The 27,987-nt window shown below is 68.4% G+C and overlaps 2 protein-coding genes across 3 annotated transcripts in view; one reads left to right on the forward strand and one right to left on the reverse strand.

Moving 5' to 3' along the window:
* Positions 1-25: 25 nt before the first annotated feature.
* BAHCC1 (BAH domain and coiled-coil containing 1) lies at positions 26-25,000 on the forward strand. Its single transcript, XM_065852168.2, has 27 exons — positions 26-180; positions 1,754-2,087; positions 10,108-10,287; positions 11,337-11,459; positions 11,900-13,618; positions 13,696-13,801; positions 13,876-14,084; positions 14,178-14,336; positions 14,641-14,837; positions 15,095-15,452; positions 15,530-16,231; positions 17,203-17,387; positions 17,496-17,632; positions 17,763-17,864; positions 18,661-18,775; positions 18,860-19,103; positions 19,273-19,437; positions 19,519-19,844; positions 20,355-20,462; positions 20,542-20,807; positions 20,902-20,977; positions 21,055-21,163; positions 21,247-21,369; positions 21,442-21,615; positions 22,061-23,205; positions 23,676-23,912; positions 23,983-25,000. Exons 2-27 carry the CDS (start codon positions 1,913-1,915, stop codon positions 24,187-24,189), a joined length of 7,647 nt encoding a protein of 2,548 aa, XP_065708240.1. The 5' UTR covers positions 26-180; positions 1,754-1,912; the 3' UTR covers positions 24,190-25,000.
* A 2,414-nt stretch (positions 25,001-27,414) lies between these two features.
* Positions 27,415-27,987, reverse strand: part of ACTG1 (actin gamma 1) — a 3,022-nt gene continuing 2,449 nt past the window's right edge. For both annotated transcript variants that reach the window (XM_065852306.2, XM_071816407.1), the window contains one exon: positions 27,415-27,987. This exon is cut by the window's right edge and continues 337 nt beyond it. The gene's annotated coding sequence lies outside the window, so the exon portion shown is untranslated.

The following is a 27,987-nucleotide window of genomic DNA, read 5'->3' on the forward strand; positions in this document are numbered from 1 at the left end:
TTACACCCCCCCCTTTCCACCCCCCTTCCCCCCCCCCCCCCCCCCTCCGGTTCCCTTTGCTGCAGGAGCAGCCGGTGCATGGGCAGTGCACGGGCACCGGCAGGAGCACGCTGCGCACCCCGCCAGGGCCGCCCCGCGCCGGCGGGACCGCACTCGCCCCGCGCGCGGAACGCCCCTCCGGTAAGTAACTGCGGCCGTGCGGGGTTTGTGGCGGTTCGTGTTGTTTTGGCTTTATTTTAATTTTTTTTTTTCTCTTTGTTTTTTTTTTTTTTTCCTCTTCGCCTCAATTTATTTTTGTGGTTTTTTTTTTTTTTGCATCAAAATATATTTTGCGTTTTATTTTCCTATTAAAATATTTATTGTTATTTTTTGCGTTAAAATATTATTTCGCGTTAATTTTTCACACGAAAATATTTTTTGGCGTTAGAAACCTTCGCACTAAAAATCTCTGCCTTTAAATATTTTGCATTAAAACATTTTTGCATTGAATTTTTTTAAGTAATTTTTTTACATTAAGTGATGTGGTTTTTTTCTTCAAATAATTTCCACTTAAATATTTTTAGCGTTATTTTTTTACATTAAAAAATTGCCTTTTTAACATTGCTTTTCTTCAATTTTATTTAAAAAAAATACACTTTTGTTTTTGTCGCTGTGCGTGTGTTTCTCGTTCCCCGGGCTGCGCTCCGCCACCCCCGGACAGCGCGGCCGCGCTCGCTCCGCCGCCTGCAGCGGCCCCGGGGACGTGCAGCCCCGGCCCGGGGGGGGCCCGGGGGTCGCCGGCCGCGCTCGCTGCTCCGCGCCCCTTTGTTCGGCCCGGCCCGGCCCCGGCAGCCGCGGTGTCCCCGCCGGATCGGGCCCGCCGGCCCCAGCGCTGCCGAGAACAATGCCCCGGCGGGCCCGGCGCACCGGGCGGGCTCCGCGCCGCTTTGGGCGGGCTGCGGCGGGCGGGAGCCGAGCACCGGGCCGAGCACCGGAGAGCGAGGGGTTGGAGCACCGGGGAAATCCCGGGGAGCGGCGGCCGCGCAAGCCGGGGCGGAGGAAACCGGGAAGGGGAAGGCGCCGTGCACCGGGAAAAGCGAGGAGAGGAGCGGCCGTGCGCTGCGGAAAGAGCGGGGAAGCGGGGCCGTGCAACCGGAGGAGAAGGGAAACCGGGGAGGGCAAGGCGCCGTGCACCGGGGAGACAACGGGAAACGGGGCCGGTGCACCAGGGAGGCCGGGGACGAGGAGGACGCCGTGCAACGGGAAGCGGGGCCCGTGCACCGGGGAAAACGAAGGCCCGTACACGGGGAAGCCGAGGGCAGCCGGGGACCGAGCACCGGCGGGAAGCTGGGCCCGAGCGGCGGGGAAAATAAAAGAACCGAGCGGCGGGGAACGGGTCCCGAGCACCGCAGGGAAAAGGGCCCGAGCAGCGGGGAGAACAACGAGCGGTGCCGCGGGCATCGGGGCCGTGCCCAGGACGGGGCGGGGAGCCCGGGAGCACCGGGAAAATGGGGCGATCGTGCACTGGGGTACTGGGGAAACTGGGGCTCGTGCATGGGGGTTACCGGGGAAATTTGGGGGGCCTGTGCTTCAGGGATGGCAGGGAAATCAGGGAACGTGCACGGGGGATACTGGAGAAAAAGGGAGCTGTGTACTGGGAGAGCTGGAAGCTGTGCGCTGGGGAAATAGGGGGCTGAGCTCGGGGACTTGAGGGGGATGTACCCCCCCCAGCCTGGCCGTACTCTCACGTTTTCCTTTCTCTCCTTTGCACCAGGAGCGGAGGATGAGCCGGGATCCCCGGCGCGGAGCGCGGCACGCTGCCACCGAGCCCGGCACGCCGCGGCGCTGAGGATTGCCGGCCGCGCCGAGGAGCCGCATCGGCGTCCCGCCGTGCCCCCCGCGGGCAGCGCGCGGGCGGGTGGGTGTCCCCGGCATGGACGGCCGTGACTTCGCGCCCCCGCCGCGGCTGCTGTCGGAGCGGGGCAGCCTGGGCCACCGGCACAGCACGGGGCGCGTGGCGGGTTCGGCACACGGTGCCGTGCAGCCCCCCGGACATTTCCAGCCCACCAAGTACTTCCCCGCGCCCATCTCCATGGCCACGCACACAGGTCAGAGGGGTCGCCGTGAGGGCCGGGAGGGGTGCGGGGGGCCGGTGCACCGGGGACTCGGCCTCCTCTTTGTGTTGTGCCCGCTGTCACTGCGCCCAGTGGATTTGGAGGGGTGGGTGTATGGGGGCTCACGCACACGGGGGGGCATTTCCCTGCCGGTTCGGGAGGAGCGTGACCCCGGGGCCGGCTCGGCCAGATCCCGGTGCGCGAACAAGGAAGCGCTTTCTGGGCAAACAAGGAGGCCGTTATGCGCGGGGCCGGCACGGCGGTGCCGTGGTGCAGCGGCAGGGAAGGCCGGCAAAGCCCGGCTCTATATAAAGCGCCGAAGTGTCAGGCTGAGAAGAGGTTTGCAGCGCCTGCGTTCGCCTCTGCAGCTGCTGTCTTGCCGGAGACGGACAAAAGCACAGTGCACGGCCGAGCATGGCACAGCCGACCGTGCCGGCACCGGGATGGGGCTCACGGGATCCTGCACCGGCATCCCCAGCGTGTGCTGCCTGCCCGGCTTTGTCGTCGGCGGCGTGCGCGGAGGCTGCGGCCGCGCAGGGGAGATCAGGGTGCAGGGCGCTCAAAGCGGGACGCAGGGTGCGGGGGTTCGAGGGGACAGGCAGCGGGAGCCGGTTTGCTGCCGCCGGGCTCTGTGCCATGCAGCGTGCCGGGCCGGCACGGCGCTGCCCGGGGCCCCCCGCTTCCCGCCGGCGCTGGCGGTTTTCTCGCCGCGGCACGGCGGCAGCGCCGGTTATTGTCGCTGCCTTGATGAGCTGTGAATACTAATAAAATTATATCTGCTTTAATGGGATTACAATTAGTGCGTGGATTAGGGCGGGGGGCACGGCCGGCCTGGCGGGGGGGTAGCGGCGGGGGCCCACGGCTCCTGGAAGGAGGCGGATGGCAGGGGGCACCGGGGGTGCCGGGAGGCGGTGCCGGATCAGGACCGCGCCCGGGGCGGTTTCGCTTTGTGCCGGTGGCCCCCCTGCTCTGGCTGGGCCCCCCGGGGCCACGGCTGCGCTGGGGGGGCTGCCTGGGCTCCCCGTTTGGCTTCGGGTGCAGGGAGCCTGGGGGGAGCTCGGTGCCTGTCCCCGGGGTGGGGGCTCAGCCCCTTTCTGCTTTGCTGTGGCTGGGGGGGTCTCTGGGGACGGTGCCGCTGGCTTCTTGGTGTGGCCGTGGATCCTCCTGTCCGCCGGGGCCTGGGCGACACATGGGAGCCTGAATGCAACGGAGGTTGTTAAAATAACATGGATCAGGCTAAAAATACCCCGGGAGAAACTTGCTTAAAAAAAAAAAAAAGAAAAAAAAGAGAGAAGCCAAACCCAACAACAGAAAGAGCTAAAAATATTCCCGGCTTTGGCAGGGCCGGGGCAGCCGGAGCCGTTCCCGGCGAGCCGCGCGTGGAGGCTCCCGCGGCTATGGGAATGTTGTGGAGCAAATGAAAATGATAACTTAGCGCCCAGTGCGGTGCTGGGGCCGCGGGAGGGGTCCCTGGGTTTGGCACCCCCGTGTCCCCACGGCACGGGAGCCGTGGCAGCGTGCGGAGCGGTAATTAACACCGATGATTGATAATTACCCCACCCAGCAAATAAAGCCAGCCAGCGGTTTGCCGGGCAGCCGTGGCGGTGGCGGCGTGGCACGCGGCAGCCCCGGGGCACCGCGCCGGCCGGGGGGGCTCCGGCCACGTTCCCCCAAATGGCTCCCGGTGCCGGACCGGACTACACCTCCCAGGAGCCTTTGCCGGGGGCCAAAGGCCGCCCTGGGAAGGGGAGATAAAAACTGTTTAGTTTGATTTTATTAAAGCCATAATTCAGGGCTGTGCAGTTATTGCAAACAAATGCTTTGGTTTGCATCTGATTTTGGCACCGGGACCATGCAAACGACGGCGCGAGACGGTGCTGGGGGCCGGGGTGTGGGGAGCCACGGTGCTGCCCGGTGCTGGCGGCGTGGGGTGCCGGGGACCCCCAGAGCTTCAGGGACCCCCGGCTGGGTTGGGGTGCAGCCCCTGCTCCCCGATCGCGGTGTTGCTGGGGCACAGCCCAGCTGGGGCCGCGGTCCCACTGCCCCGGTGCAGTTGTGCCGAGCGTGGCCGATGGTCCCACCGTGGGCAGGGGGTGGGAAATTCAGGCAGAGGCTCGGCCGAGCTCATACTTTGCACCCGGGCCTCCATTTTTGCCCTACTGACGTTTTTATGGACTAATATATAGTTGAGATCGTGCCGGGCTGTTTGTCACCGTGGCAGAGCCCTCGGTGCCTTGCAACGTCTGTCAGGGCTGGGGGGCTCGCACCAGCACCGGGATGTGCCGGGAGCAGTGGTGCTGGTGTGAAACACGGTGCTGGTGTGCAGCTTGACCCTGCTGGTGCCAATTTGCATCCTGGTGCTGCTTTGTGTCCCGGTGTGTGTGCATCCCGGTGTGTGTGCATCCCGGTGTGCGCGTCCCGGCGGTGCCGGGGTGGTGAGCCGACGGCGCGGTGCTGGCGGGCGGCCGAGCTGCCCCCCTCCCTGGGCTCGGTGTCAGGCCGGGCGCTGCGCGGTTCCCCGGTGCGGTTGGGGAGGGGTTGGCGAGGGGCAGGCGGGGACGCTGGCCCCCGGCCGGGGTGGTGACGTGGGGCCGGGTGCCAGCGCTGCAGCCGCTCCGCATCGCGGCTTCCTCGGTGGTGACCGCGGGTCTGTGAGGGGCTGGGAGGCCACGGCACGGCCCCGGCACGGGGGCTCCCCGCTCCCCCTCGAGCACCACGTGCCGGCCTGGCCATGCCACCGCGCACGCCACGTTTTGAAAAGTTGGTGTCAAAGTTAAAACAGATTTTGAGATTAACTCGTCTGCTCCTCGTGCTGGGGGGGCTGGGGAGGACACGCGGGGTGCGGAGAACCCCAGGTCCTGTGGAGTTACCCTGAGCGGTTTCCTCTGTTCGGCAGTGATCAGCTGGACCCGTGTGGAGCCGCCGCTGTGCGATGGGGGGACAACCCGGGGTTTGAGCCAGTGTGAGCCGGGCAGCTGCCGCCAGCCCCGTCACCAGCGGCAAATGTGGCGATGGCCCCAAACCTGGGGGTGGGGGGCTCTCGGCTCCCTGGGCTGCGGGGACTTCGCCTCTGTCCCTGCGCCGGGGGCTGTGTGAGCGGGGGTTCCTGCCAGGCCTGGTGCTGGTGCCCCGAGGGGGTGCGGCCACGCTCCATGGAGCATTGGGGTGCCCCTCTGGGACCCCAGTGCCCCCGCAGCCGGTTCCTCTCGGAGTGCTGATGGCAGCGATACGCGACAGCCGAGTGGGGAATTACAGCAGAAAATAAAAATAGCAGGATTTGGCGATTGGGTGACTCTGCAGAGATTCACACGGGCTGCGCCCCCCGCTCCCCCCCGCCCCGGTGGTAAATAAACGCTCACCCAATAATCTCATTCTTGGAGTTCTTCTTGATCCGCTCCGTAAAACGAAACAGATGGGCACAGCTCAGCCCTGCCTGCGCCCTCCCTGCACCCTGCCCATGTCCTGCCTGCACCCTGCCTGCCCTCCTGCCTGCACCCTGCCTGTGCCCTCCCTGCACCCTGCCCATGTCCTGCCTGCGCCCTCCCTGCACCCTGCCCATGTCCTGCCTGCACCCTGCCCTCCTGCCTGCACCCTGCCCATGTCCTACCCTCCTGCCTGCCCTCCTGCCTGCGCCCTGCCGGCACCCTGCCCGTGTCCTGCCTGCACCCTGCCCGTGTCCTGCCTGCACCCTGCCTGCCCTCCTGCCTGCACCCTGCCCATGTCCTGCCTGCCCTCCTGCCTGTGCCCTACCTGCACCCAGCCCATGTCCTGCCTGTGCCCTGCCTGCGCCCTCCCTACACCCAGCCCATGTACTGCCTGCACCCTGCCTGCCCTCCTGCCTGCGCCCCAGCATCCCCCCAGGGCAGGATCCGACCCCGCTGGGTGCTGGGGTTCCCCAGCACAGGGGCGAGGGAGGGGACGATTCCTCGCACCCGCTGTTGTTACTCCGTCGCGCTCGGTGCACAGACAGCCCAGCGGGTGCGGCACTTTGCAGGGGTTTCAACGTGATACGGGGTCACTGCGGGCCCCAAGTTTTGTGGCATCCCCGGTGGCCTCTGTGGGACACAGGGACCCCCTGGGCCCTCCCTGTGGCCTCATCCCTTGCTGGGCCAGCGGCTGCTCCCGAGATGACCTCTGGGCTTTGCAAGCTGTGCGTTGGGCGTGCAAATTGTGCATCAGGCGTGCAAGCTGTGAGTGCCGGCCGTGCAGGGAGCGTGCACCCAGCGGTGTGCATCCGCCGTGCAAGGAGTGTGCAGCGAGCTGCGTGCATCCATCATGCAAGGAGCGTGCGCCCAGCAGTGTGCATCCGTCGTGCAAGGAGTGTGCAGCGAGCTGTGCGCACCGGCCGTGCAGGGAGCGTGCACCCAGCAGTGTGCATCCGTCGTGCAAGGAGTGTGCACCCGTCGTGCAAGGAGTGTGCACCGAGCGGTGTGCATCTGTCATGCAAGGAGTGTGCAGTGAGCTGTGCACACGGGCCGTGCAGGGAGCGTGCACCCAGCGGTGTGCATCTGTTGTGCAAGGAGTGTGCACCCAGCGGTGTGCATCCGTTGTGCAAGGAGCGTGCAGCGAGCTGTGCGCACCGCCCGTGCAGGTGGCGCCGTCCTCACGAGCCCCGTGCAAGCAGCGTGCACCGAGCGGCGTGCACCGCGGCCCGGGCGGCGTGCGAGCGCGGCGGCTCCGCCGGCCCTTCCCTCTGCCGAAAGCCGACAGCTTGCGAGTGGCACTTAGCGCGGAGCAACTGCCGTGTGATTACCCATCGGATAACGTTTTAATTGTACTTCTGGCACTCTGTCAAGCTAATTTGAACTGCATTTCAATATTACGGCATTTATTTAGTGCCATAACAATATGGATTAATCTTAAATTATAACACCGAGGAAATTATATTACACTTATTTCTTATTTGCCAAATATTTAAAGGGGCCGCACTGGTTGCGAAGTGCGCGGGGGGGCCCGGGGGCTGCATCTTGCCCCTGCGCGGGCCCGGGGGTGGTGGCTCCCGGGGAGCGCGGCCGTGGGGACGCGTGCGGGGGGTCCCTGCCAGCTCCCGGCGTCTCCGCGTGCGGCCCTGGCCCCGGCCCCACTAGGAATGTTCCAGCCCCGAAATAGCCGAGGGAGTAACCCAACCCCGCGCACGTCCCGCCGCCGTGGGACCGGGGACCGGCACCTCGCCCGGGCTGCCTCCGGGGCTCTGGGAGGCTGCAGCCTCCCCACCTCCCTCTGCAGAACAGAACCCCTAAATATTGGGGTGCAGCTGTGCACCCACAGTGGGGGGCTGGTGGGTGCAGCCATGGGGAGCTGGGGACCCCCCTCCCTTTCCTGGCAGCCCCTCGGGGACCTCACCCAGAAACCTGCTGGGCTGGAGCGACCCCCGGGGCTGCAGCCCCCACGCCTGCCCTGGCCCCACCATCGCAGCGTAACCCCATCTGCGCCGGGATCGGTGCGAGGGCGAAGAGCGGCTTTTGGGGGGAGCACCCCTCACTGACCCCCATCCCACCAGCGCTCGCCCCCCGGCCTGCACCCTCCCGCTGCTGTCCGTGCGGTTGTGCTGAGACCCAGCGCACTCATCGCATGTGCAACCCACTGGGGATTTGGGGCCAAGGCCCCCCCGGCTCCCCGGCTGCGGTCTGGCAGTGCGGAGGGAAGAGGCTTCCCCTCCCTCTTAACTCTGTCCTGTGGCCGCCGCCTCCCCTGACCCCCCTCGGGGGTCCCGGCACCACCAACCCCAAAACCCACCGGTGCATGCCCCCTCTCCCCTGCCTCAGTTTCCCTGCCTGGCCATGCCGTGGGTTCCGGCTCAGCACGGGGGCAGATGTGGTGTGACCAGGGCTGTGCCAGGGCGGTTGTGGGGTGATGTGGCCAGCATGGTGCTGTGCGGTTGTGCCGGAGCTGTTGGGGTTCCTGGCATGGGTGTGAGGAGCAAAGCTGGGGGCCAGTGGCTGGGACCCCCTTTTCCTTTCTGCTGGCTCCCGGCTCAGGGGATTTTCTGGCTGGCCGTGCCGGTGCCGGAGCTGGGAGCGCTGCCCGTGGGGTGACTCACGGTGCTGGCCCCGGGGAGCCCGGCCAGGGAGTTCCCAGGCTGACGCTGCCGGGGATCGGGGGGGCCCGGGGTGTAACCCCACTGCCCATCTGCCCCATGGCCCCGCGCCTGGCATGGGGCTGATCTGGCACGGCCTCTTGGGTGAGATGAGTTGTGCACGGTCTCAGGGACCCTTACCTACTCTCCCCATTGCTGTGGCCGGGGGGGCAGCACCAAGGTCTGCACCGAGCTGTGCCACACTGAGCCATACCATGCCAAGCCGTGCCATGCTGAGCTGTGCCACACCGAGCTGTGCCATGCTGAGCTGTGCCATGCCGAGCTGTGCCATGCTGAGCTGTGCCACACCGAGCTGTGCCATGCCGAGCTGTGCCATGCCGAGCTGTGCCACACCGAGCTGTACCACGCCAAACTGAGCATGCAAGCAGCCGGGGCGGGTGGGAACGGTGCAGCGGCCGTGGGGCCAGCGCGCCAGGGATGCGGCCGTGCCAGGGGGCGTGAGTCAGCGGGTGGGAGGTTGGGGAGCGGCGGCTGTGGCCCCGCCAGCCCCCCCGGGAACCCTGCGCCAGCCCAGCCCCGCCGCCATCGGGGGGGGGTTATTTTTTTACAGCCTGTTTCACAGCTTCCAGAAAAGGCTCGTTCTGGAAACCTCGGCTTCCTGCCCGGCACAGCCGCCCGGCACGCTGCCGGCTCCACGCCCCGCGTTGGGTCCCCCGGCACGGCCGGGACTGGGGGTGCGCCAGGGCGGCTGCCCGTGGGCAGCACCGGGCACGGCTCCCCCGGGACGTGTTGGCGTGGCCCGGCCGGCCAGCAGGACGTACCCGCGGGTCCCGGTGCGTGCCGGCATGGCGGGGGCAGCGTCCGGCTCCGGTGCCGGTTCCCAGGGCTGTGGGCAGGGTGTGACCGTGCCCCGGCCCACACGGCCCTGCCCGCGCTGGGTCCCGGCCGTCCGGCGCAGGAAGGAGCAAACTGCCTGAAACCACATCCCGACACTCATCCCAGAGGCATCCCGGAGGGATTAGCCGGGGAGCGTGGGCCGGCTTAGAGAGCAAAGCGTCGCTTCCTGCCCCGGCCGGGCGGCTGGCCAGCCCGGGCTCCTCCGCTCCGCGCCGAGCCGTGCCGGGGAGGGGACGGGTGGCCGTGACCCTGCCAGCCCACGCTGGCACACACAGGGACACAGGGAGCGGGGCCACGCGGTGAGGGGTGGCCAGTGCTCGCCACTTGGCTCCCGCCCGGCCATTGGCCACTGGCTCCGATGTTTCCACCATGACCTCACGGCTCAGCCAGTGTGGGAAGCGCCGGTCTGGGTGTTCCCAGGGGCACGGGGCCCCGGGCTGCGGGGGAGGCCACTGGGGTCCGGGTGGGGGCTGCTCCCCTGCCCTGTGCTTCCCGTGCCGGCCCCGTCCTCCCTGCGCACATGTGCGCACGCGCATGTGCACACACATGCACACGCGTGCGGCTCTGCCCCCGCCCCGGTGTGCCAGCCCTGGGCAGCTGCTGCCGTGGGCTGTCCCCATGTCCTCAGCACTCCTGCCACCCCCTCCCGGGCTCTGGCAGGTGCGAGCGTGTGTGCACAAGGGTTGTGCGTGCACAAGCAACGTATGTGCGCTAGGGACGTGTGTGCACAAGGGTTGTGCGTGCACGAGCAATGTATGTGCACTAGGGACGTGTGTGCACAAGGGTTGTGCGTGCACAAGCAATGTGTGTGTGCGAGGGACGTGTGTGCACAAGGGTTGTGCGTGCACGAGCAATGTATGTGTGCGAGGGACGTGTGTGCACAAGGGATGTGCGTGCACGAGCAATGTATGTGCGGTAGGGATGTGTGTGCACAAGGGATGTGTGTGCACGAGGGATGCACACACGTACCGCTGGCTGTGCGCAGTACCTTGCACATGAGTGTACACGAGTGAGGATTCTGGGTGAGTGGGTGCGCAAGGGTGCGTGAGACCCCCTGACTCTCTCTCCTCTCCTCTGCAGCCGGCAGCGGCCTGATGGGGAACGCGCCCGCCTCGTCCTTCATGGGGGGCTTCCTGAGCAGCAGCCTGGGCTCGGGGGCACCCAGCCACCCCGCTGGCCCCGCTGCATCCCCCCCGGAGCCGGCGTTCCGCGGGCCCCACTCCGGCACCTCCCAGATCTGGTTCTCGCATTCCCACGAAGGTGAGCGGGCGCCGGGGCAGGGATGGGTGGCAGCACCGCGGGGGGGCACAGACTGTCCCAGTGTGTGTGCCTGGGACACGGCTGGAGCCCTGCCCCGTGCCGGTGGGTGACATCCAACGCAGATGGGTTTGGACCCCCCAGGCGCTGGCACGGGGGTGATTTGGCAGGCGGCCGGCGCAGGCACGCGGTTGGCACACAGCGAGCTTTGGGGTGGCAGTGGGGGGAGCACAGCGGTCAGTGTGCCCCACAGACCCCCCGGGCATCCATGGGGAGCAGGTGCAGCACCCCCAACCAGAGCTCAGGGTGGGCTGGAGGGGCTGGTGCGGGCACCCCCCCTGAAATGGAGCTGGGCTGAGCCCTGGCCAGCTCGTGTCACCGGGGCTGACCAGGGGCTGTGCTGCGGCAGGGACCCCCATGCCAGGGCTGGCTGCGGCGTGGGGACCCCCAGGGCAGCGCACACGGCCCCAGTTGGACACACACCGCTTCCTGAGCGTGGTGGGGGCCCGGGCTCCCGCAGCCCCGCGCTGGCCCCGGTGCCCTGCGGCACACCGGTGTCCGCGTCCCCACCTGCGCGGCTGGAGCGAGGGCCGACAGAGTTAAGGAGCGGGGAGGTGGTATTGGCGCGGGGCCCTGGCAGCCGGCCCAGCTGGTAGTTTGACCGGCTGCCAGTTGGCTCCCGGCGTGCCGGGGCCTGCACGGCGCGCCGGGGGGGTGCGGGGGGGCCGGGCAGCGCACGCGGCTCCGGCAGCGCCTGCCACTGACGGACGGCCCGCCCGAGCGCCGGCAAACGCGCCTGCAAGGGCCGCGCCGAGCCGCCGCGGTATGGCCACCGTGACATGGGCTGCAGGGTCTCAGCCTGGCGGCAGCTCTGGGGGTGGCGGGGCCCTGACCCCGAGCAGATGATGGGCTCTGGCAAAGCGTTTGTAGCCAGAGCGGTGCGTGGCCAGGCTGCTGCAGCACGGTGCATGCCGTGGCGTGGCACAGAGATGCCGCGGGGGACTGTGTGCCGGCCAGCGCACTCCAGCCCCCCCTGACTGCCGTGTCCCCAGCCCCGGGGTACCCCCGCTTCTCCGGGAGCTTGGCCTCCACCTTCCTGCCCATGAGCCACCTGGACCACCACGGCAACAGCAACGTCCTCTATGGCCAGCACCGCTTCTATGAGAGCCAGAAAGGCAGGTACCGGGGTCCTGGCACCGCACCGTGGTGCTACCGCAGCCCCGGGGCTGGCTGGTGTCCCCGCCGGGGTACGTGTCCCCAACCAGACGGGGTGGGGGACTCAGTGCTGTCCCCGTGCCGGTCCCTGGCGTTGGGGTGTGGGGCGGCGGTGAAACAAGCGCCAGGTCCCCAGAGAGGATAGTGCCGGCGGGCGCGGGGCGGTGGGCACCCGGCCCAGCCGCTGCCGCTCTTGCTTTTCATAATATTGTGGCGGGTGCTTAATAGGGAACATTGTTTGGGTGGAAAATGGAGCTAATTAGGTCGTGCCTTCCCCCGCGCTCCTCCCCTCGTTAGCAGGGAGCTGGTGCTGGCACGGCCGCGGCCCCAGGTGCCCGGACTGTGCTGTCGTTCGGCACAGGGGGGCTGCGGGCAGCTCACCCATTGCCCTCCCCTCCAGATAACTTCTACCTGCGCAACCTGCCCGCCCAGCCCGCCCTGCTCCCCGCCGGCCACGGCTTCCCCGGCATCGCCCACGCCGCCCCCGGGCCCCCCACCGGCTCCTGCAGCCGGGAGCGGGAGCCCGGGCCCCTGCCCAAGACCCCCAAGGACTTCGACCGCTTCCTGGCGGGCAAGGAGAAGGCGGCCAAGGGCGACCCCAAGGAACGGCCGCCCGAGGAGGACGCCAAGGAGCGGCACAAGGCGGTGCTGCCGGTGCCGCCGGAGGGGCACTGCAAGGAGGGGCTGCCCCCCCGGGGGGCCAGCGATGGCCGCCCCAAGCACCTGGCGTCCTGCCTGCTGGGTGCCAAGGGCCTGGACAGTGACGCTGGCCGCGCCGTGCTGCCCAGCTGTGCCGGCAGCGCCCTGCCCCGCGCCGCCCGCTGCACTGCCAAGGAGCCGTGCCGGGGCGAGCGGGAGCCGGTGGCCCCCGAGGTGCCCCAGCCCTACGGCGAATGCGTGGAGCGGCGGCAGATGCTGCACCACGCCGTCTCCTATGCCGTGCCCGCCGGGCCGGCCCCGCTCGGCCCCACCGCCGGCTCCTTCCCCTGCCTGCAGCTGCACGCTGGCCCCGAGGTGCTGTGCCCGCTGCCGGAGCCGGCCGGCCGCGAGCTGAAGCTGAGCGGGGCCACGCTGGTGCCCTCGGTGGGGCACCTGACGGACAAGAGCCGCTCCTTCCAGGTGACGGCAGAGGCCAGCGGGCTGGAGCGCGCCGAGGGCAAGGAGCGGCACGCCGAGGCGGGGACCGAGCCCCCGGCCGCGTACGGCAGCCCCTTCCACCACCCGCTGAAGGCGGAGGGTCCGGTGGAGCGGCGGCTGGAGTGGGGGGGTCCCGGTGCCCGGCTGAAGGGGCTGGAGTACCTGGGCGGGGGGGCAGCCGAGGGGCCCCCCTTCCCCAGCCGGGCCCCGGCGCCCAAGGGTGCTCTGGAGAAGGGCTACTTCGAGGTGCCGCCGGCACCCGACTGCTCCCGCGCCGCCCGCCCCGACCCGCTGGGTGTCCGGGTCGGCCCCTCCTGCTGCACTTTAGAGAAGGGCCCCCCCAAGGACACCCCTCCCGGGCCGGCTCCCCAGAAAGTGGCCCGGATCCGGCACCAGCAGCACCCCGAGGCGGAGGCGGCTGGTGCCGGCTCCGAGGGCAAGCGCAAACCCCTGGAGCTGAGCGCCCTGGGCTACGGCGGACCCCCCCTGCCCCCCTGGGGCGTGCAGGGCCAGGGGCCACCCCTGGCCGTGCCGGAGGAGCGGAAGGGGCCGTACCTGGACCCCTTCGGCGCGAGTCTGCAGCCGCCTGCCTTGATGACTCAGGGGCCGGTGCTGGGCCAGGAGGTCCCGGCCGCCCCGGATGAGGTGTCGGCCATGAAGAACCTGCTGAAATACAGCAACCAGGCGCTGCTGGGGGGGCAGAAGGGCCCCCCCTTCGTGGGGCTGGGGGGCGTCAAGGGCAGCTGCGCCCACCAAGATGCCAAGTTTCCCCCGGGAAAGGGGCAGCCGGAGCTGGAGCGGCCGGACTGTGCCCGCGGCCGGGAGCACGACGGGCTGGCCCACGGCGAGGGCGAGGTGCGGCAGCCGCCTGTTGGCATCGCGGTGGCCGTGGCGCGCCAGAAGGACACGCTCGGGCGCCCAGAACCCTCCTACGGCGGCGGCGGCTCCGGGCGGCAGGGCCGGGCGGCCGCCAGCATCAAAGGTAGGGACCGGGGCGCACTGGGGGGTGGCGGGGGCTGGCGGTGCCGCGCTGATGCCACTGTTGTGTCCCCGGCACAGCAGGCACCGCGCGGCCCATGCACCTCATCGACCTGGAGGCAGAGGAGGAGCGGGGCCGGCTCTGCGAGGAGCGCCTGGGGCTGCCGGGGCGAGAGCTGCTTCTCCAGTAAGTGCCGTGGGGGGAGCGGGGGGGTCCCCACGGTGCCAGCACGCTGCCCTGTGTCCCCCGTCTCCCTGCAGGGACAACAAGGACCTGGTGGAATTTGCCCGGATGCACCCGTCAGGGGGGTGTCCCGGGGAGCTGACCCCCCACCTGATGATCGCCGGGGGCTCCTCGCTGCCCGCGGGGCAGCTCGGGGGGGAACCCGCCCCCCATGGCCACCCGGCGCACACGCACTGGCTGCCCCGCACACGCAGCCCCTCCATCTGGATGGGGGGACACTCCTACGGTCAGTGCCGCCGGCAAACTGGGGGGGCTGTGCCAGTGGGGTGGCCAAGTGCTGCCCCCCAGCCCTGATGCTGACACCCCCCCGGCCCCGCAGGCATCGGCCACCCCGCGCTGCACCAGAACCTGCCGCCCGCCTTCCCCGCCTCCATGCCCAGCACCATGCAGCCCGTGTTCCCCCTCTCGCAGGACCCCCCCGCCCAGCTTGTCATCCTGCCCACCGAGCCCCCCGCCCACAGCACCCCCCACGCGCTGGGTGAGGCTGGGCTGGGGTGCTGCTGGGGGGCTCGGGGGTGGGGGCGCAGGGGGGCTGAGATGGGGTCACTGGGAGTGCAGGCTGGGAGGTGGGGTCTCTGGGTGCTTCTGGGGGTGCAGGGGAGCGTGATGGTGTCGCTGGGGGTACTGCTGTGGGTGCAGGGGCTGGGAGATGGGTCCCTGTGGGTTGTTTTGGGGGTGCAAGGGAGATTGCTGGGGTCCCTGTGAGTGCTGCTGGGGGGCATCGCTGGGGTCTGCAGGGTGACCCTGAGCTGGGTCCCTGGTTGACACCCCACCCCCGGCAGCCGACGTGATGGACCAGGCGTCGCTGTGGCCCCCCATGTACCCGGGCCGGGGTCCCGGCACCCACCTGCAGCACACGGGGCAGCTGCCCGTGTACCCGCGCTCGCAGTTCCTGCGGCAGCAGGAGCTCTACGCGCTGCAGCAGCAGCAGCAGCGGGCGGCACAGGCCCTCGAGATCCAGCGCCAGGCGCACGTCCAGGTGCCCGGGGGACCGGGGGGGGCCTGGTTTGGGATGGGATGTGGGGCTGGTCTGTGGGACATGGGGCCGCTCTGAGGTTGGGATGGAGGGGGTGGGGATGTGGGACTGGGGGCTGAGGTGTTGCTGTGTGAGATGTGGGGCAGGGCTGGGGGACAGAGTTTGGACCGTGGGGCTGGGCTGTGGGGTGCAGGGGGGATGTGGGGCAGGGCTGTAGGGCGGTGGGGGCTGGTGGGAGCTGACCTCTGTGTCCCCTGCAGCGGAAGCCAGAGGAGCAGCCCCTGGAGCTGGAGGACGGGGGTCCTGAGAAGCCCCTCAAACCCTCCCACAAAGCAGTTGCCTTAAACCCCCCGGCCAAGGGCCTGGCCTCGGCGGCCCCCGGGCCCCCCAAGCTGTCCCCTTGCTGCCACTCTCCAGCCCTGCGGCACCCGGCCAAGTGCCCCGTGACCCTCCCTGCGGCCCCCTGCACTTTACCCGTCTGCCCCACCGCCAGCTCCGCCGTGGCCCCCCGCTCCCCGGCTGACAGCCCCCTGCCCGTCCAGAGCAAGGGCAGCGACGGCGAGGACAAGCGGGGCGAGGGGCAGCCCCCCCGTGACTACCCCAAGTCCCTGGAGCCAGGTAGGGCCGGGGCGGTGAGAGGAGGAGGGCGGCCGCGGTGCGGGGGTCCCCACTGAGCGTCACCTGCTTCCCTGCAGATCTGCCCCCCGGCTACAGCTACCCCGCCGCCGGCATGGGCTTCTCCGAGGCGCACTCCGCTGAGCCGGCCGACCCCGACACCATGCACGCCGGCTCGCCGCCCGCCGAGCCCGAGCAGTCCCGGACCTTCAGCCCCGCCGGGGATGTGCTGCAGGAGCCGGGACCCCCACGGAAGCCACCGGCCGGGGGGGCGATGGCCGAGGGTCCCGGGGTGCTGCTGCACCGCCACCACCTCCTGCTCAGCCCGGGACCCCTGTGTGGGGAGCGGGGACCGGCCCCGGCCACGGGCAGCACCGAGGAGCAGGCGCCAGTGCCCTTCAGGGCTCAGGGAGCGCCGGAGCAGAACCCGCCAGAGCAACAGCACCCGCTGCCTGCAGTGGGGGCCCCTTCGTCTGGTCCCCCCGCCGAGGAGGAGGAGGAGGAGGAAGAGGGCGACAGCGAAGGCTCCGAGCTGGAGGGCAGCTGTGAGGAGGAGGATGGCGACGGCCCCGGGGGGCGGCAGGGCTGCCCGGGCGGGCTGGAGGCTCTCATCGCCGCCGGCATCGACCTGGGGGAGCTGCCGGCGCTGGACTCGCCCGGGGAGCCCCCCCCGGCGCCCCCCTCACCCGCCCCGCACACCTCAGGGATCCCCGGCATCGCTCTGCTCAGCGAGCTCGCCGACCTGGAGCTGCGCCGGCGCCGCTGCGACCTGGCCCTGGATGGTGAGTGCCTCCGGTGCCCCCCGTAACTCCAACCCCATGGCACTGCGTCCTGTGGGTGCTGCCTGCGGGGCCACTGCCCGCGGGGGTGCAGGGGGGTGTGTGAGGTGTGACAAAGGGATCGTGCGGCAGGTGTGCGACGGGGGAGCCGTGCGGGCGTGCAGGACCGGGGCTGCTCTTGCACGCGCTGTTGCACGAGCAGGGCTGGCGGTGCTGCGTGGTGCGTGGTGCAGGGGCTGTGTGCGCCGCGGGGCTCTGTTTGTGGCGCAGGGTGCGTTGCTAGCGGTGCGGTGCCGGTGTTGCGGTAGCTGGTGTTGCGGTGCCCGTGTCCAGGCCCTGCTCGCAGCCCGGGGCGGTCTCTGGGGCTCCGCTCCAGCGCTGGCTCCAGGCAGGCGCCGGGATTCCCTCCCGGCTCGGCTTCCCCAGGGAATCCCGGGGCCCCGGCGGGGAACGCCGTCCTGGCGCGTCCCCAGCGCTGCCGCGGGCGGGTGACGGCGGGGCCCGGCGTGCTCGGTGCTGCCCGTGGCCGTGCGTGGCACGGGGCTGTGACGCCGTGGGGCAGCTGTGGGGCCCCACTGCTCGCCCCACTGCAGATGGGGCGGCTGGATGGGGCACATCACCGCGTCCCTGTGTACCTCCCAGCCCAGCCTTGGCTCTGCTCGCCGATGAGTTCATTGCTGGCTGCCGCTGCTCACCGAGCCCCAGCCCCACGGCCACACGGGACGCTGGCCGTGCCGCGCACACAGCCCTGTGCACCGTCCCCTGCCCATCCCGCTTGTCCCTGGCTCCCCACAGCACAGCCCTGCACCCCATGGCCCCTGCCCCACAGCCAGCCCTCCTCACCCTGCACAGCCCCGGTCGCAGTCCCGGTGCCACCGCGCTGTGCACGGGCTGTCGCACAGGAGCATGAGGGTCAGCGCGGGGGTCCGATCGTATCCCCCCGGACCGCCCTGACCTCCCATCCCGTCCGGCAGGGGAGGACGAGGACCTGCTGGCCTTCAACCTGCAGAACCTGGCCACGGTGGCGGCCGCCTGGTCGCTGGTGGAGGCGGCCAGCCGGGACGGCAGCCCCCCCGCGCTCAGCCCCCTGCCCGCCTCCCCGCCGCCCCGCGCCCGCGTCCCCCGCCGCAAGTACACCTGGACGCCCAAAACCAAGGCTGTGAGTGTCTCCCCACCCGTGACCAGGGCGGGAGGGGGGTTGAGGTGTGTGCGGTCTCAGCCCCAGGGCCGAGGCTGCCGGTGCTCGAGCTGCCCCCCGGTCCCACAGGTCTGTCCGCTGAAGGCGGCCATGGAGCAGCTCAACACGCAGGAGGTGGAGGTGCGGATGCGCCTGGCCGAGCTCCAGCGCCGCTACAAGGAGAAGCAGCGGGAGCTGGTGAAGCTGCAGCGGCGGCACGACCACGAGTACGTCCCTGTCCCCGTCCCCGTCCCGCGGCCACCGGTGCGATGAGTTTGGGGCCGTTCTCAGCCGGGCTCAGCGCAGGGGCCACCGGTGGCCCCGCGGCTCAGGGTGCCCCCGGTCTCTCGGCTGCAGGCGCGACGAGAGCTCGCGGAGCCCAGCGCGGCGCGGACCGGGGCGGCCGCGGAAGCGCAAACACTCCAGCACGCTGGGACGGGCCGAGAGCCGCAAGGTCAAGTGAGTGACCGGCACCGCATGTCCTTGTCCCTGGGGATGGGCCACCAGCCCCGCGGTTGGGGTCCGGCCATCGCGCCGTGCACCGGCAGAGCCGCGTTTCGGAGCGGTCTGGCCGCTCGCTCCGGCGTGTTCCCGCTCCCGACCCTCTTGCGCCGGGGGGCTCGGCCGGGCGGCAGCGCCGTGTCCCCCCCGCCGGCCGCGGGAGCAGCGTTGCATAAAAGCCTCTTTATCTGCGCCATATAAAGCCATTGGTCACGCTGCAGCGGCGTTCATCGCTGCCGGCGCTTTATTATTACCCATTAGCCGCCCGGCGCAGCCGTTTCCCCACTCCCGGGCCCTGTATAATTGTCCTTCTCTGCTACAAATTGCCTCTCCCGACAGGCCCATTTGCATAAATCCTCTGAGTGAGTCCAAACACGCTTGGAGCGCGTGTGCACGCGCGGCCCCCGGCCCCCCCCGCTCGCTCATAACAGTTAAATCTGCGCTAAATGGTGCCTTCAATTAACACAGAAGAGAAGGGGAGAAAAAAATTAATCTCTAGGTTTTATGTCACAAAACATTAGTGAGTGAGTGAAGGTTATGGGGGGGAAGAAGGGGGTGCCAGCGGCTGGCGGTGGCCGGGGGGTGCAGGATGTGAGCAGGGGATGCAGGGGCCATCTGGGGGTGCAGGATCCCTCTGGGGGTGCGGAATGCATCCGGGGGTGCAAGATGCATTCAGGGGTGTGGGCTGCATCTGGGGGTGCAGGATGCATCCCGGGGCTGGGGGGCCCCGTGCCCACGCCGCGCTCCCCGCCAGGGCGGTGAAGACCAGCCTGTCCCTGCTGTGTGCCGAGCTGCGCGGGGACCCCAAGCCCAAGAAGAAGAGGAGCAAACTGACCGAGGGGGCGTTCGGCAGCCTCAAGGGCTCCCCGGTGAGTCCGGCCCCCCCGCCGGTGAACACCACCCCGGGGCCGGGGGGGTCCCGGCCGCCTCCCGAGCCTCCCTGTGCCCCCCAGGAGAAGGTGCGGTGCAAGAAGAGCGGCTCGCAGGGCAAGCTGGCCTGCAAGGTGGCTCACAAGGTGTCGCAGCTGAAGCAGAAGGTGAAGAGCAAAGGGCTCCCTGCCGGCATCAGCCCCTTCCGCCGGAAAGACCCCAACCCCGGCGGCCGCATCCAGAAGAAGCTGTCCCGGGCCAAGAGCGCCAAGGCCGCCAAGTACCAGGCGCAGGACGCCGACCCCCACCAACCTGCGGGCTTCAAAGGTGGGGCTGGCACGGGGGCGCGGCACAGGGCTGGGGGCTGAGACAGGAGGGTGCGAACAGCTGCAGGAGTGGGGGCGGCCCCAGCTCACCCCATCGCGCACGGGGAAGCAGCTTCTCCCCAGGCATGGGGGGCGCACGGGTCGCTCATCGCTGCCCGCTCCTCTTGCAGACGAGCACAACGGGGACACAGACAGCGAGGACGGTGACGATGAGCCAGGCTTGTCCCTGCTGCCCTCGGTGCCCGTGGCCGTGCTGGGCCCCTCCCCGTCCTCCGTGGTGAAGATGGAGGCCAACGAGAAGGCGAAGAAGAAGAAGGAGCGGCAGGGGCTGCTTGGTAAGGGGGTCGCGCTGCGGGGGGGGCACACCGGGGCTGGGTGGGCACCCACGGGTGCCCTGAGCCCCGTCCCCCCCGCAGGGCCCTGCCGCCTCGGCAGCCCCGAGGGCGAGGTGAAGATCAAACGGCGGCCGGTGAAGCCGGGGACCAGCAAACTGGAGAAGGTGCCGGTGCGGCGCAAGGCAGGCGGCTGCGAGGAGGGCGGCAAGAAGAAGCTGAAGGCCAAGGCCAAGGAGAGCCTCCGGCCAGCAGCCCCCAGTGGCTCCAGCGCCACCGCCCCCCCCGGCAGCCTCTTCGGCGGCACCGACCCGCGGCACTTCGGGTCGAGGGATGAGGGGGCTCGTCTGGCCAGCGAGAGGCTGAAGAAAGCGACGCGCAAGAGCAAGGTGCTGCAGTCAGCCCTGAGGGTGAGCGGGGTCGGGGGCACCCGCGGGAGGGCAGGGTCTGCACAGCGTGGGGGTCATCGATGCAGCCGTGGAGATGGGCGCCACCAGTGGGACCGGGGGGTGCAGGGTCTGCACGGCGTGGGGGTCATCGATGCAGCCGTGGAGATGGGCGCCACCAGTGGGACCGGGGGGTGCAGGGTCTGCACGGCGTGGGGGTCATCGATGCAACCGTGGAGATGGGCGTCACCAGTGGGACCGGGGGGTGCAGGGTCTGCACGGCGTGGGGGTCATCGATGCAACCGTGGAGATGGGCATCACCAGTGGGACCGGGGGGTGCAGGGTCTGCACGGCATGGGGGTCATCGATGCAGCCGTGGAGATGGGCGTCACCAGTGGGACCAGGGAGTGCAGGGTTTGCACAGGGTGGGGGTGCTGGTGGGACTGGGGCCACCAGGGCACAGACTGGAGGTGCCGAGCTGTGGCTGGGTGGCGGCGGGGGGGCTGTTGGCCGGCTCTGACCCCCCTCCCGCAGCGCAAGAACGGGGCGCTCTCGCTGGCCCTCTCCCCCCGGAGCGCCAAGACCATCCTGAGCAAGGGCAAGAAGCTGGCCAAGGTCAAGAGCAAAGTGGCCACCAAGCAGGTGAGAGGCGGCGGCCGGACCCCCGCCCCAGCACGGCCCCCCCACGCCCCCCACCCACCTGGCGCTCCCTCTGGTGCAGTGCAAGGGCCGCGCGGTCAGCAAACTGCTGGAGAGCTTCACCGTGGAGGACGACTTCGACTTCGATGACAACAGCAGCTTCTCGGAGGAGGAGGAGGAGGGCGGGGGGTGCCTGGCGGGGGCGGCGCGGGGGGGGCGCCGCTCCCCCCTGCCCCACACCTGCGCCATCCAGAAGGAGGATCTGCGGGACGGGCTGCACGTGCTCATCCCCAAGGAGGACAGTCTGCTCTACGCTGGCAGCGTGCGCACCATCCAGCCCCCCGACATGTGAGTGGGGGCCGGGGGGGGGTCCCTGCTGCGGGGGGGGCGGCGCTGGGGCTGCCGGCAGATGCTGAGCCCCCACCCTGTGCCCCCTCCCCAGCTACAGCATCATCATCGAGGGCGAGCGGGGCAACCGCCAGCGCATCTACTCGCAGGAGCAGCTGCTGCAGGAGGCGGTGAGCGGGGTGGGGGCCGGGGGGTGTCCCGTGGGGAAGGGGGTGCCCCCAGAGCCCATCACGCCGCTTCCTCACAGGTCCTCGACGTGCGGCCCCAGTCGCGCCGCAGCCTCCCGCCCGGCACCCGCATCTGCGCCTACTGGAGCCAGAAATCCCGGTGCCTGTACCCGGGGAACGTGGTGCGAGGTGAGGAGCGGCCGTGGGTGGCTGGGGGTGCGTGGGGGGTCCGGGACCCCCGCCCCATCCCAACAGCTCTCCTCGTGCCACAGGCTCCTCCAGCGATGAGGAGGAGGACGACCCCGAGGCAGTGATGGTGGAGTTCGATGACGGGGACACGGGGCACATCGCCGTCTCCAACATCCGCCTGCTGCCCCCTGACTTCAAGATCCAGTGTGAGTGCGGTGGGGGCTGTGAGGGGGAACGGGGGGCGGTGGGGCCGGCGCTGACCCCGTGCTCTCCCACAGGCACCGAGCCCTCCCCGGCGCTGCTGGTCTCCAGCTCCTGCCGGCGGACAAAGCGGTCGTGCAGTGACGTGGGCCCCCCCGGCGAGCTGCCCCCCGGCCTCTGCCCGGACCACCACGACGGCCCCGAGCCCCCCAGGAACTCGGGCAAGAAAGCAGCCGGCAAGGAAAAAAGTGGTATGGGGGGGCTGTCACCCACACGCCACCTTCCCCTGGGGTGCTCGAGGGAGACGGTGCCGGCAGCGCTGGTGTGAGGGGCACTGGGATGTGGGGAGTGATGCAGGGATGCAGGAAATGATGCAGGGAATGGTGCTGGGATACAGGGGGTTACGGAGGGAGTGATGAAGGGAATGAGGCTGGGGTGCAGGGAATGATGCAGGGAATGATGCAGGGATGCAGGGAAGGGCACTGGGATGCAGGTGTGTGGGAGGATAGCAGGCAGGGGGTTGGAGCGGGGTATGGCGGGTGCAGGGAGGGATGCTGGGGTGGGGACAGGTGGCGCAGGGCGCTGCAGTGACGGGGGATGGAGATGAGGCCGCAGGGAAGGACGTGCAGGTCCCTGCCTCCCTCCTGTGTCCTCCCTCCTGGCCGACAGCCCCTCCTGACCCCTGTGTCCCCCCAGGCAAAGCCGCGGAGCTGCTGTCGGGCGGGAAGGGGCCGGTGCTGAGCGAGCCCTTCCTGGGGCGGCGGGGGCCGCTGCTCAGCTGGTCGGCGGTGGCGCAGACGAAGCGGAAGGCGGCGAGCAAGGGCTCGGCCGTGCTGCAGAACCTGTTCCAGGTGAACGGCAGCACCAAGAAGCTGCGGGCCAAGGAGGCCGTGTTCCCCGTGCACCACCACCACCACCACCTCGCCGCCCCCGTCTTTGGCAATGGCTTCGGCGCCGACTCCTTCAGCCGCATCGCCAGCTCCTACGCCTCCTTCGGCGCTGGCACCGGGCTGGTGCTGCCAGCTGCCCAGAAACTCCTGCGCTCCAAGAAAGCCGAGCGGCTGGAGGCAGAAATGGGCAAAAGCAGCCGGAGGAAGGCGGGTGGCGAGTACCTGGTGAAGCTGGACCACGAAGGGGTGACGTCTCCCAAGAACAAGAACTGCAAAGCGCTGCTGCTGGCGGAGAAGGACTTCGGGGCCAAGCTGGAGCGGCCCCTGGCCAGCCACGGCTACGGCCACGCGGCGCTGGCCGGCAAGGACAGGAAGGGCCGGGTGCCCGTGCACCAGCTGCCCGTGGGGCTGGCGCTGCGCAAATACTCGGACCAGGCCGAGTTCGCCCTGAACTGCGACAGCGACTGCCACAGCTCCTACTCGGACATGGACGAGGACGAGGAGGCGGGCGGGCTGGGCGCCGACGTGCCCTCGCGCTTCATGACCCGCCTCTCGGTTTCCTCCTCTTCCTCGGGCTCTTCCACCTCCTCCAGCTCCGGCTCCATCTCCACCTCCAGCCTCTGCTCCTCCGACAACGAGGATTCCTCCTACAGCTCCGAGGACGAGGACTCGGCGCTGCTGCTCCAGACCTGCCTGTCGCACCCGGTGCCGGCGCTGCTGGCGCAGCCGGAGGCCCTGCGCTCCAAGAGCGGCGCCTCGCAGCGCTGCTTCCTCACCAAGGCCGCCGCCGCCGGCCCCAAGGCCAAGCTCAAGCGCAAGGAGGCACTCAGCTTCTCCAAAGCCAAAGAGTTCTCCCGGAGGCAGCGCCTGCCCTCGGTGGAAAACCGGCCAAAGATCTCTGCCTTCCTGCCCGCGCGCCAGCTCTGGAGGTGGTCGGGGAACCCCACGCAGGTACAGCCAGGGGCTGCGGGAGCACCCGCTGCTCGGCACGGGGACACGGGTGGGCTGCAGAGTGTACGGGTGCAGGTGCATGGGGTGCTCGCGTGCACAGCGCGGGGTGCACGGTTGCAGGTGTATGGGTGCAGGGAGAGGGGTGCGGTGTGCATAGATGCAGGGGCCTGGGCGCCGGGGAAGGTGCGTGGGGCAGAACGCATGGGTGCGTGGCAGGGTCTCTGTGCACAGGGCAGGGTGCATGGGGTATTGGGCACGGATGCATGGATGTGTGGGGTGGGGTGCCAGGGGTTGCAGGGTGCTGGTCACCCCGCCTGTGACACTTGGGTGCACGGAGTGGGGTGGCTTAGGGTGCGGGTGGGTGCATCCTGCCCTGGCTCAGCACCATTTTCCCCAGATGCCTGGGTTTGGGGGGGCGGGGTGTATGGGGCTGGGAGGCCCATGTCCCTGACCCCCCGGTCCCCCCACAGCGGCGGGGCATGAAGGGCAAGGCGCGGAAGCTGTTCTACAAGGCCATCGTGCGGGGCAAGGAGACGCTGCGCATCGGGGACTGCGCCGTGTTCCTCTCGGCCGGGCGGCCCAACCTGCCCTACATCGGGCGCATCGAGAGCATGTGGGAGTCCTGGGGCAGCAACATGGTGGTCAAGGTCAAGTGGTTCTACCACCCCGAGGAGACCAAGCTGGGCAAGCGGCAGAGTGACGGCAAGGTGAGGGGCGCTGGGGACGGCGGGCTGGCGGGGGCGGGGACGGCCGGTGACGCCATGGTGTCCCTTGCAGAACGCCCTGTACCAGTCGTGCCACGAGGACGAGAACGACGTGCAGACCATCTCCCACAAGTGCCAGGTGGTGGGACGGGAGCACTACGAGCAGATGACCCGCAGCAAGAAGTACCAGGACCGGCAGGACCTCTACTACCTAGCGGGCACCTATGACCCCACCACGGGCCGGCTGGTGACCGCGGACGGGGTCCCCATCCTCTGCTGACCCCCCCAGCCCCCCTGGGCACGGGGTGGGGACAGGGACAGGCAGACCCCCGTGTGTGTCCCCCGCCGCGGGGCTCCTTCCCGGCGATTATGCAAAGCCCGGGGTGGCTGGGGAGGGGGCGCGGGGGCATCGTCGGCATCGTCATCCTGGGGGGGCGCGGGGGGGTCCCCTACAAGCCATACTTTCCCTAGTACCTCTGACTGTTTGCCAGCAGGTAAAGCAGAAATCAGGTGTGTTGTTCTATTTATTTTGCGTGTAAATATTGTATTTCTTCCGGGGAGTTTTATGGAAAACAGACAAACCAACAAAAAAAACAAACAAACAAAAACAACAAAAGCAGAAAATGAAACAAAAAAAAAAAATAATAATAATAATATGGGGCGGGAGGGGGGGGTCGCGTTTCCATTTCAATGCACTGTTTCCCCCAGCCTGGCTGGGACGAGGACAGCGGGGGAGCTCTGTATATAGGGGCGGTGGCAGGGCGGGGGGCGCGGGGCGGGGGGGTCCCGCCGCCCCCGTCCCAGTGCAATAGCGGGGTGGCCGCGGTGCCGGCGGACGCTGGCCCGTCCTGCCGAGCCCTGCCCGCCCGCCGCGCCCGCGCTGTAAATGTGTACAGGGGCTTTTCCAGCGGCAACACTAAACCACACGCAACGAGGAGAAAAGAAAGCCAACGGTTAAAAAAATTTAAAAAAAAAAAAAAAAGGATTAAAAACACAAAGGTTTTATGAACAGCAAACTCTATGTAAAGGCCTTTTAGTATGGAACCTTTTTTTATTGATAACTTGGCTTATGAATAAATATATGAACCGTTGCTGGTGCAGGCGCTGCCTCCTTTTGAGGGGATGGGATGGGATGGATGGGTTGGGATGGGGAGGATGGGATGGGGTGGGATGGGATGGATGGGTTGGGATGGGGTGGGGTGGGATGGGACGGGATGGGATGGGATGGATGGGTTGGGATGGGGTGGGGTGGGATGGGACGGGATGGGATGGGATGGATGGGTTGGGATGGGGTGGGGTGGGATGGGATGGGATGGGATGGGATGGAATGGGATGGGATGGGATGGATGGGATGGGGTGGGCTGGGATGGGGTGGGCTGGGATGCAGGATGGGGTGCAGGATGGGGTGCAGGAGAGAGGAACGCGCTGCAGGAGCCATGTAGGGGAAGGAGGCTGCAGGGGGACAGGATGCTACAGGAGGGGTGCAGGCAGGAAGAAATTTTGGGCAGGAGGGTGCAGGCAGCAGGGATGCAGGCAGGAGGGTGCAGGATGCAGGAGGTTGCAGGATACAGGGGGTGAAGGAGGTTACAGGATGCAGGGAGGTGCAGGTTGCAGGATGCAGTGGGTGCAGGATACAGGGGGGTGCAGGAGGTTGCAGGATGCGGAGGGGGGTGCAGGCAGGAAGGTGCAGGCAGGAAGGTGCAGGCAGGAGCTGCCCGCTGCGCTGCGCAGACAGATCTCTGCCACCCCACGTGGGGACAGACGGACAGGCAGAGCTCGGACACCATTGGCCGCGCCGCAGCCAACCAGCGGGTGCAGGGAGGCAGAGGCCGGCGCCCATTGGCTGGCGGGGAGCCCTTTTGTTCTCACCACCCGGGTGCCCTTAACCCTTTCCCGCCCGCCGGCAGCTGCGGGGAACACGGGGGTGCGGGGAGGGAGGGGCGGGGAGGGCGAGCGTAACGGGCGAGGAGCTGCTCCCTGCTCCGGAACGCCCGGCCCCACCCAGCCCGGCCCCGCCCCACCCGACCCCGCCCCGCCCGGCCCCACCCATCTCGCCCCCGCCCCGTCCGGCCCCACCCAGCCCGGCCCCGCCCAGCTCGGCCCCGCCCAGCCCGGCCCCACCCAGCCCGGCCCCGCCCTCCCGCTGAGCCCGCGCAAACTCGTGTCGCTCTGCGGAGCGGCAGGGCGGTGCTGTCCCCTGGCGGCCGCCCCGGGCCAGAGCGCGAGCGACAGACGGCGGGGGGGGGGGCGGGGGTAGATGGACAGACGGACAAAAGGACGGCAGGATGGATGGACGGATGGCTGAGCAAATGGCGGGACAGACAAACGGATGCAGGGAGGGATGGACAGACAGACGCAGGGCAGGACAGCCGGCAAGTGCAGCGATGGAAGGGTGGACTGCCAGACGGATGCAGGGCAGGACAGACAGATGGACAGGCAGACAGGTGCCGGGAGGGCTGGGCAGACAGATGGGTGCACAGAGGGCTGGACGGATGGGCAGACAGACGGGCAGACAGCTGGCGGGGTGCTGGCCACCTGGTGAGCGCAGGTGCCGCCAGCCAAGTGGCCCTGAGGGACTCGTCCTGCGCCGGAGGGACCCCGAGGCCTGGAGGGGCAGCAGCTGCTGGGGGCACCCAGACCCCAGTGACGGATGTGCCACCATTCCCCGGCGGCTGCGCCACCCATCCTGCCCACAGCCACCTGCTCTCCCAGGGATCCTGAGCGTGGGCAGGCGGGTGCAGATCTGCACAAGCCCGTGGCCACTCTGAGGGCTCTGACATGGGCCACATGTCCCTGGAACAAACGGCACCTGGACAGCAGGTGCTTTGGGCCGTGTCTGCGGCGCAGCGAGGCAGAGCGGCTGCTCCGGCTGTGCCAGCACGGTGGGCAGCGGTGCCAGGCTGGGTCGGGGGTGAGAGCTCAGAACCAGCCCAGCGCCAACAGGACACAGCAGCCTGGCTGTAAAATGTGGTGGGGGACAGGATCCAGGTGCCCCCACACCCGATTTGACACGGGGCAAGATGGTGGGGAGCAGGGCCACGTTCACAGCAGAGCCAGCAAGGGCCTAATTGGAGCAGCACTGCCGACCTGGGTGTGTTAATTAATTAGCGTTTCTGTCTCCTCTCAGAAATGGGAGCAGCGCTCAGCGTGGCCACAGGATATGGCAGCAGCTGAACTGCTGGGAGTGAGGGCTCCATCCCTTCCAGTACCCCCAGCACCCCCCAAGCCTGTTCTGTGCCACACTGGGGGGATCCCCACCCTGCACCCCTTTGCCTGGGGACTCCCCACACTGGAGTTCACTGTACTAAACCATTCTCCCAGTGGGGGACAACTGCATCAGGGCTGGGGTGGGGCAGCATCTATCACCTCCCTCCAGCACTTGCTCAGCACCTAAACCAGTTATTTTTAACCCAGAAATGCTATCACAGTTCCACCAGGGCCCTGTGGCAGCTCAGCTCCCACTTGTCACCCCCCCCCCCCCCAGCAATCACAGCCCCGAGCGGAGTTTACTGCAGCGCTTTTTTATTTTCCTTACACAATGATGTGTTGTTGGGCGTAACAATTTCTCAACTTTAGGATGACTTACAAATTTTGGTTTCCTACCGTCATGTGAGAACATTAAGGCAACGTACAAAAAAAAAAAATCTTACATAAATTAAAACAATGCATAAATTTACAGGTGTAAATGCAAAGTTTCAGCAACTCAAGTTGTGTAACTTCAGCTCCGTGGTGGGGACTGGGATGCAGGTGGGGAGGAGGATGAAGACTGGTTCGTAAGGCTCGGATGCGATATGTTTTTCCCAACCTTGCTCGAACGGCAGCAACAGAAGTGAATTCTCGATGGACTCCTACCAGCCTCTACAGGAAATCTGGAATACTCCACACTGGATGTAGGGCAAAGTCTGACTCCGAATACCCTGTACGCACCGCACCCAGCCCGGGGGCTGCGGGGGGCCCCCCGGTTCTCTGCTGCGGCGAGGTGCTGCGCCAGCCCCGCGGCCGGGAGCGGATCCGCACAGGGTATTTCGCTCAGGTGTACAGCAAGGGAACGGTTAACTCGAATACCAAGGTCAAATCA

Source organism: Patagioenas fasciata, chromosome 18 (assembly GCF_037038585.1).
Source record: "Patagioenas fasciata isolate bPatFas1 chromosome 18, bPatFas1.hap1, whole genome shotgun sequence".
In the NCBI taxonomy this organism is placed as follows: Eukaryota; Metazoa; Chordata; class Aves; order Columbiformes; family Columbidae; genus Patagioenas; species Patagioenas fasciata.

Coding starts and splice junctions, on each gene's coding strand:
- BAHCC1 (XM_065852168.2), top strand. CDS start 1,913: ATGGACGGCCGTGACTTCGCGCCCCCGCCGCGGCTGCTGTCGGAGCGG. Junction 21,164..21,246: donor CCCGGGGAACGTGGTGCGAG/GTGAGGAGCGGC, acceptor CTCGTGCCACAG/GCTCCTCCAGCGATGAGGAG. Junction 21,616..22,060: donor AGCCGGCAAGGAAAAAAGTG/GTATGGGGGGGC, acceptor GTGTCCCCCCAG/GCAAAGCCGCGGAGCTGCTG.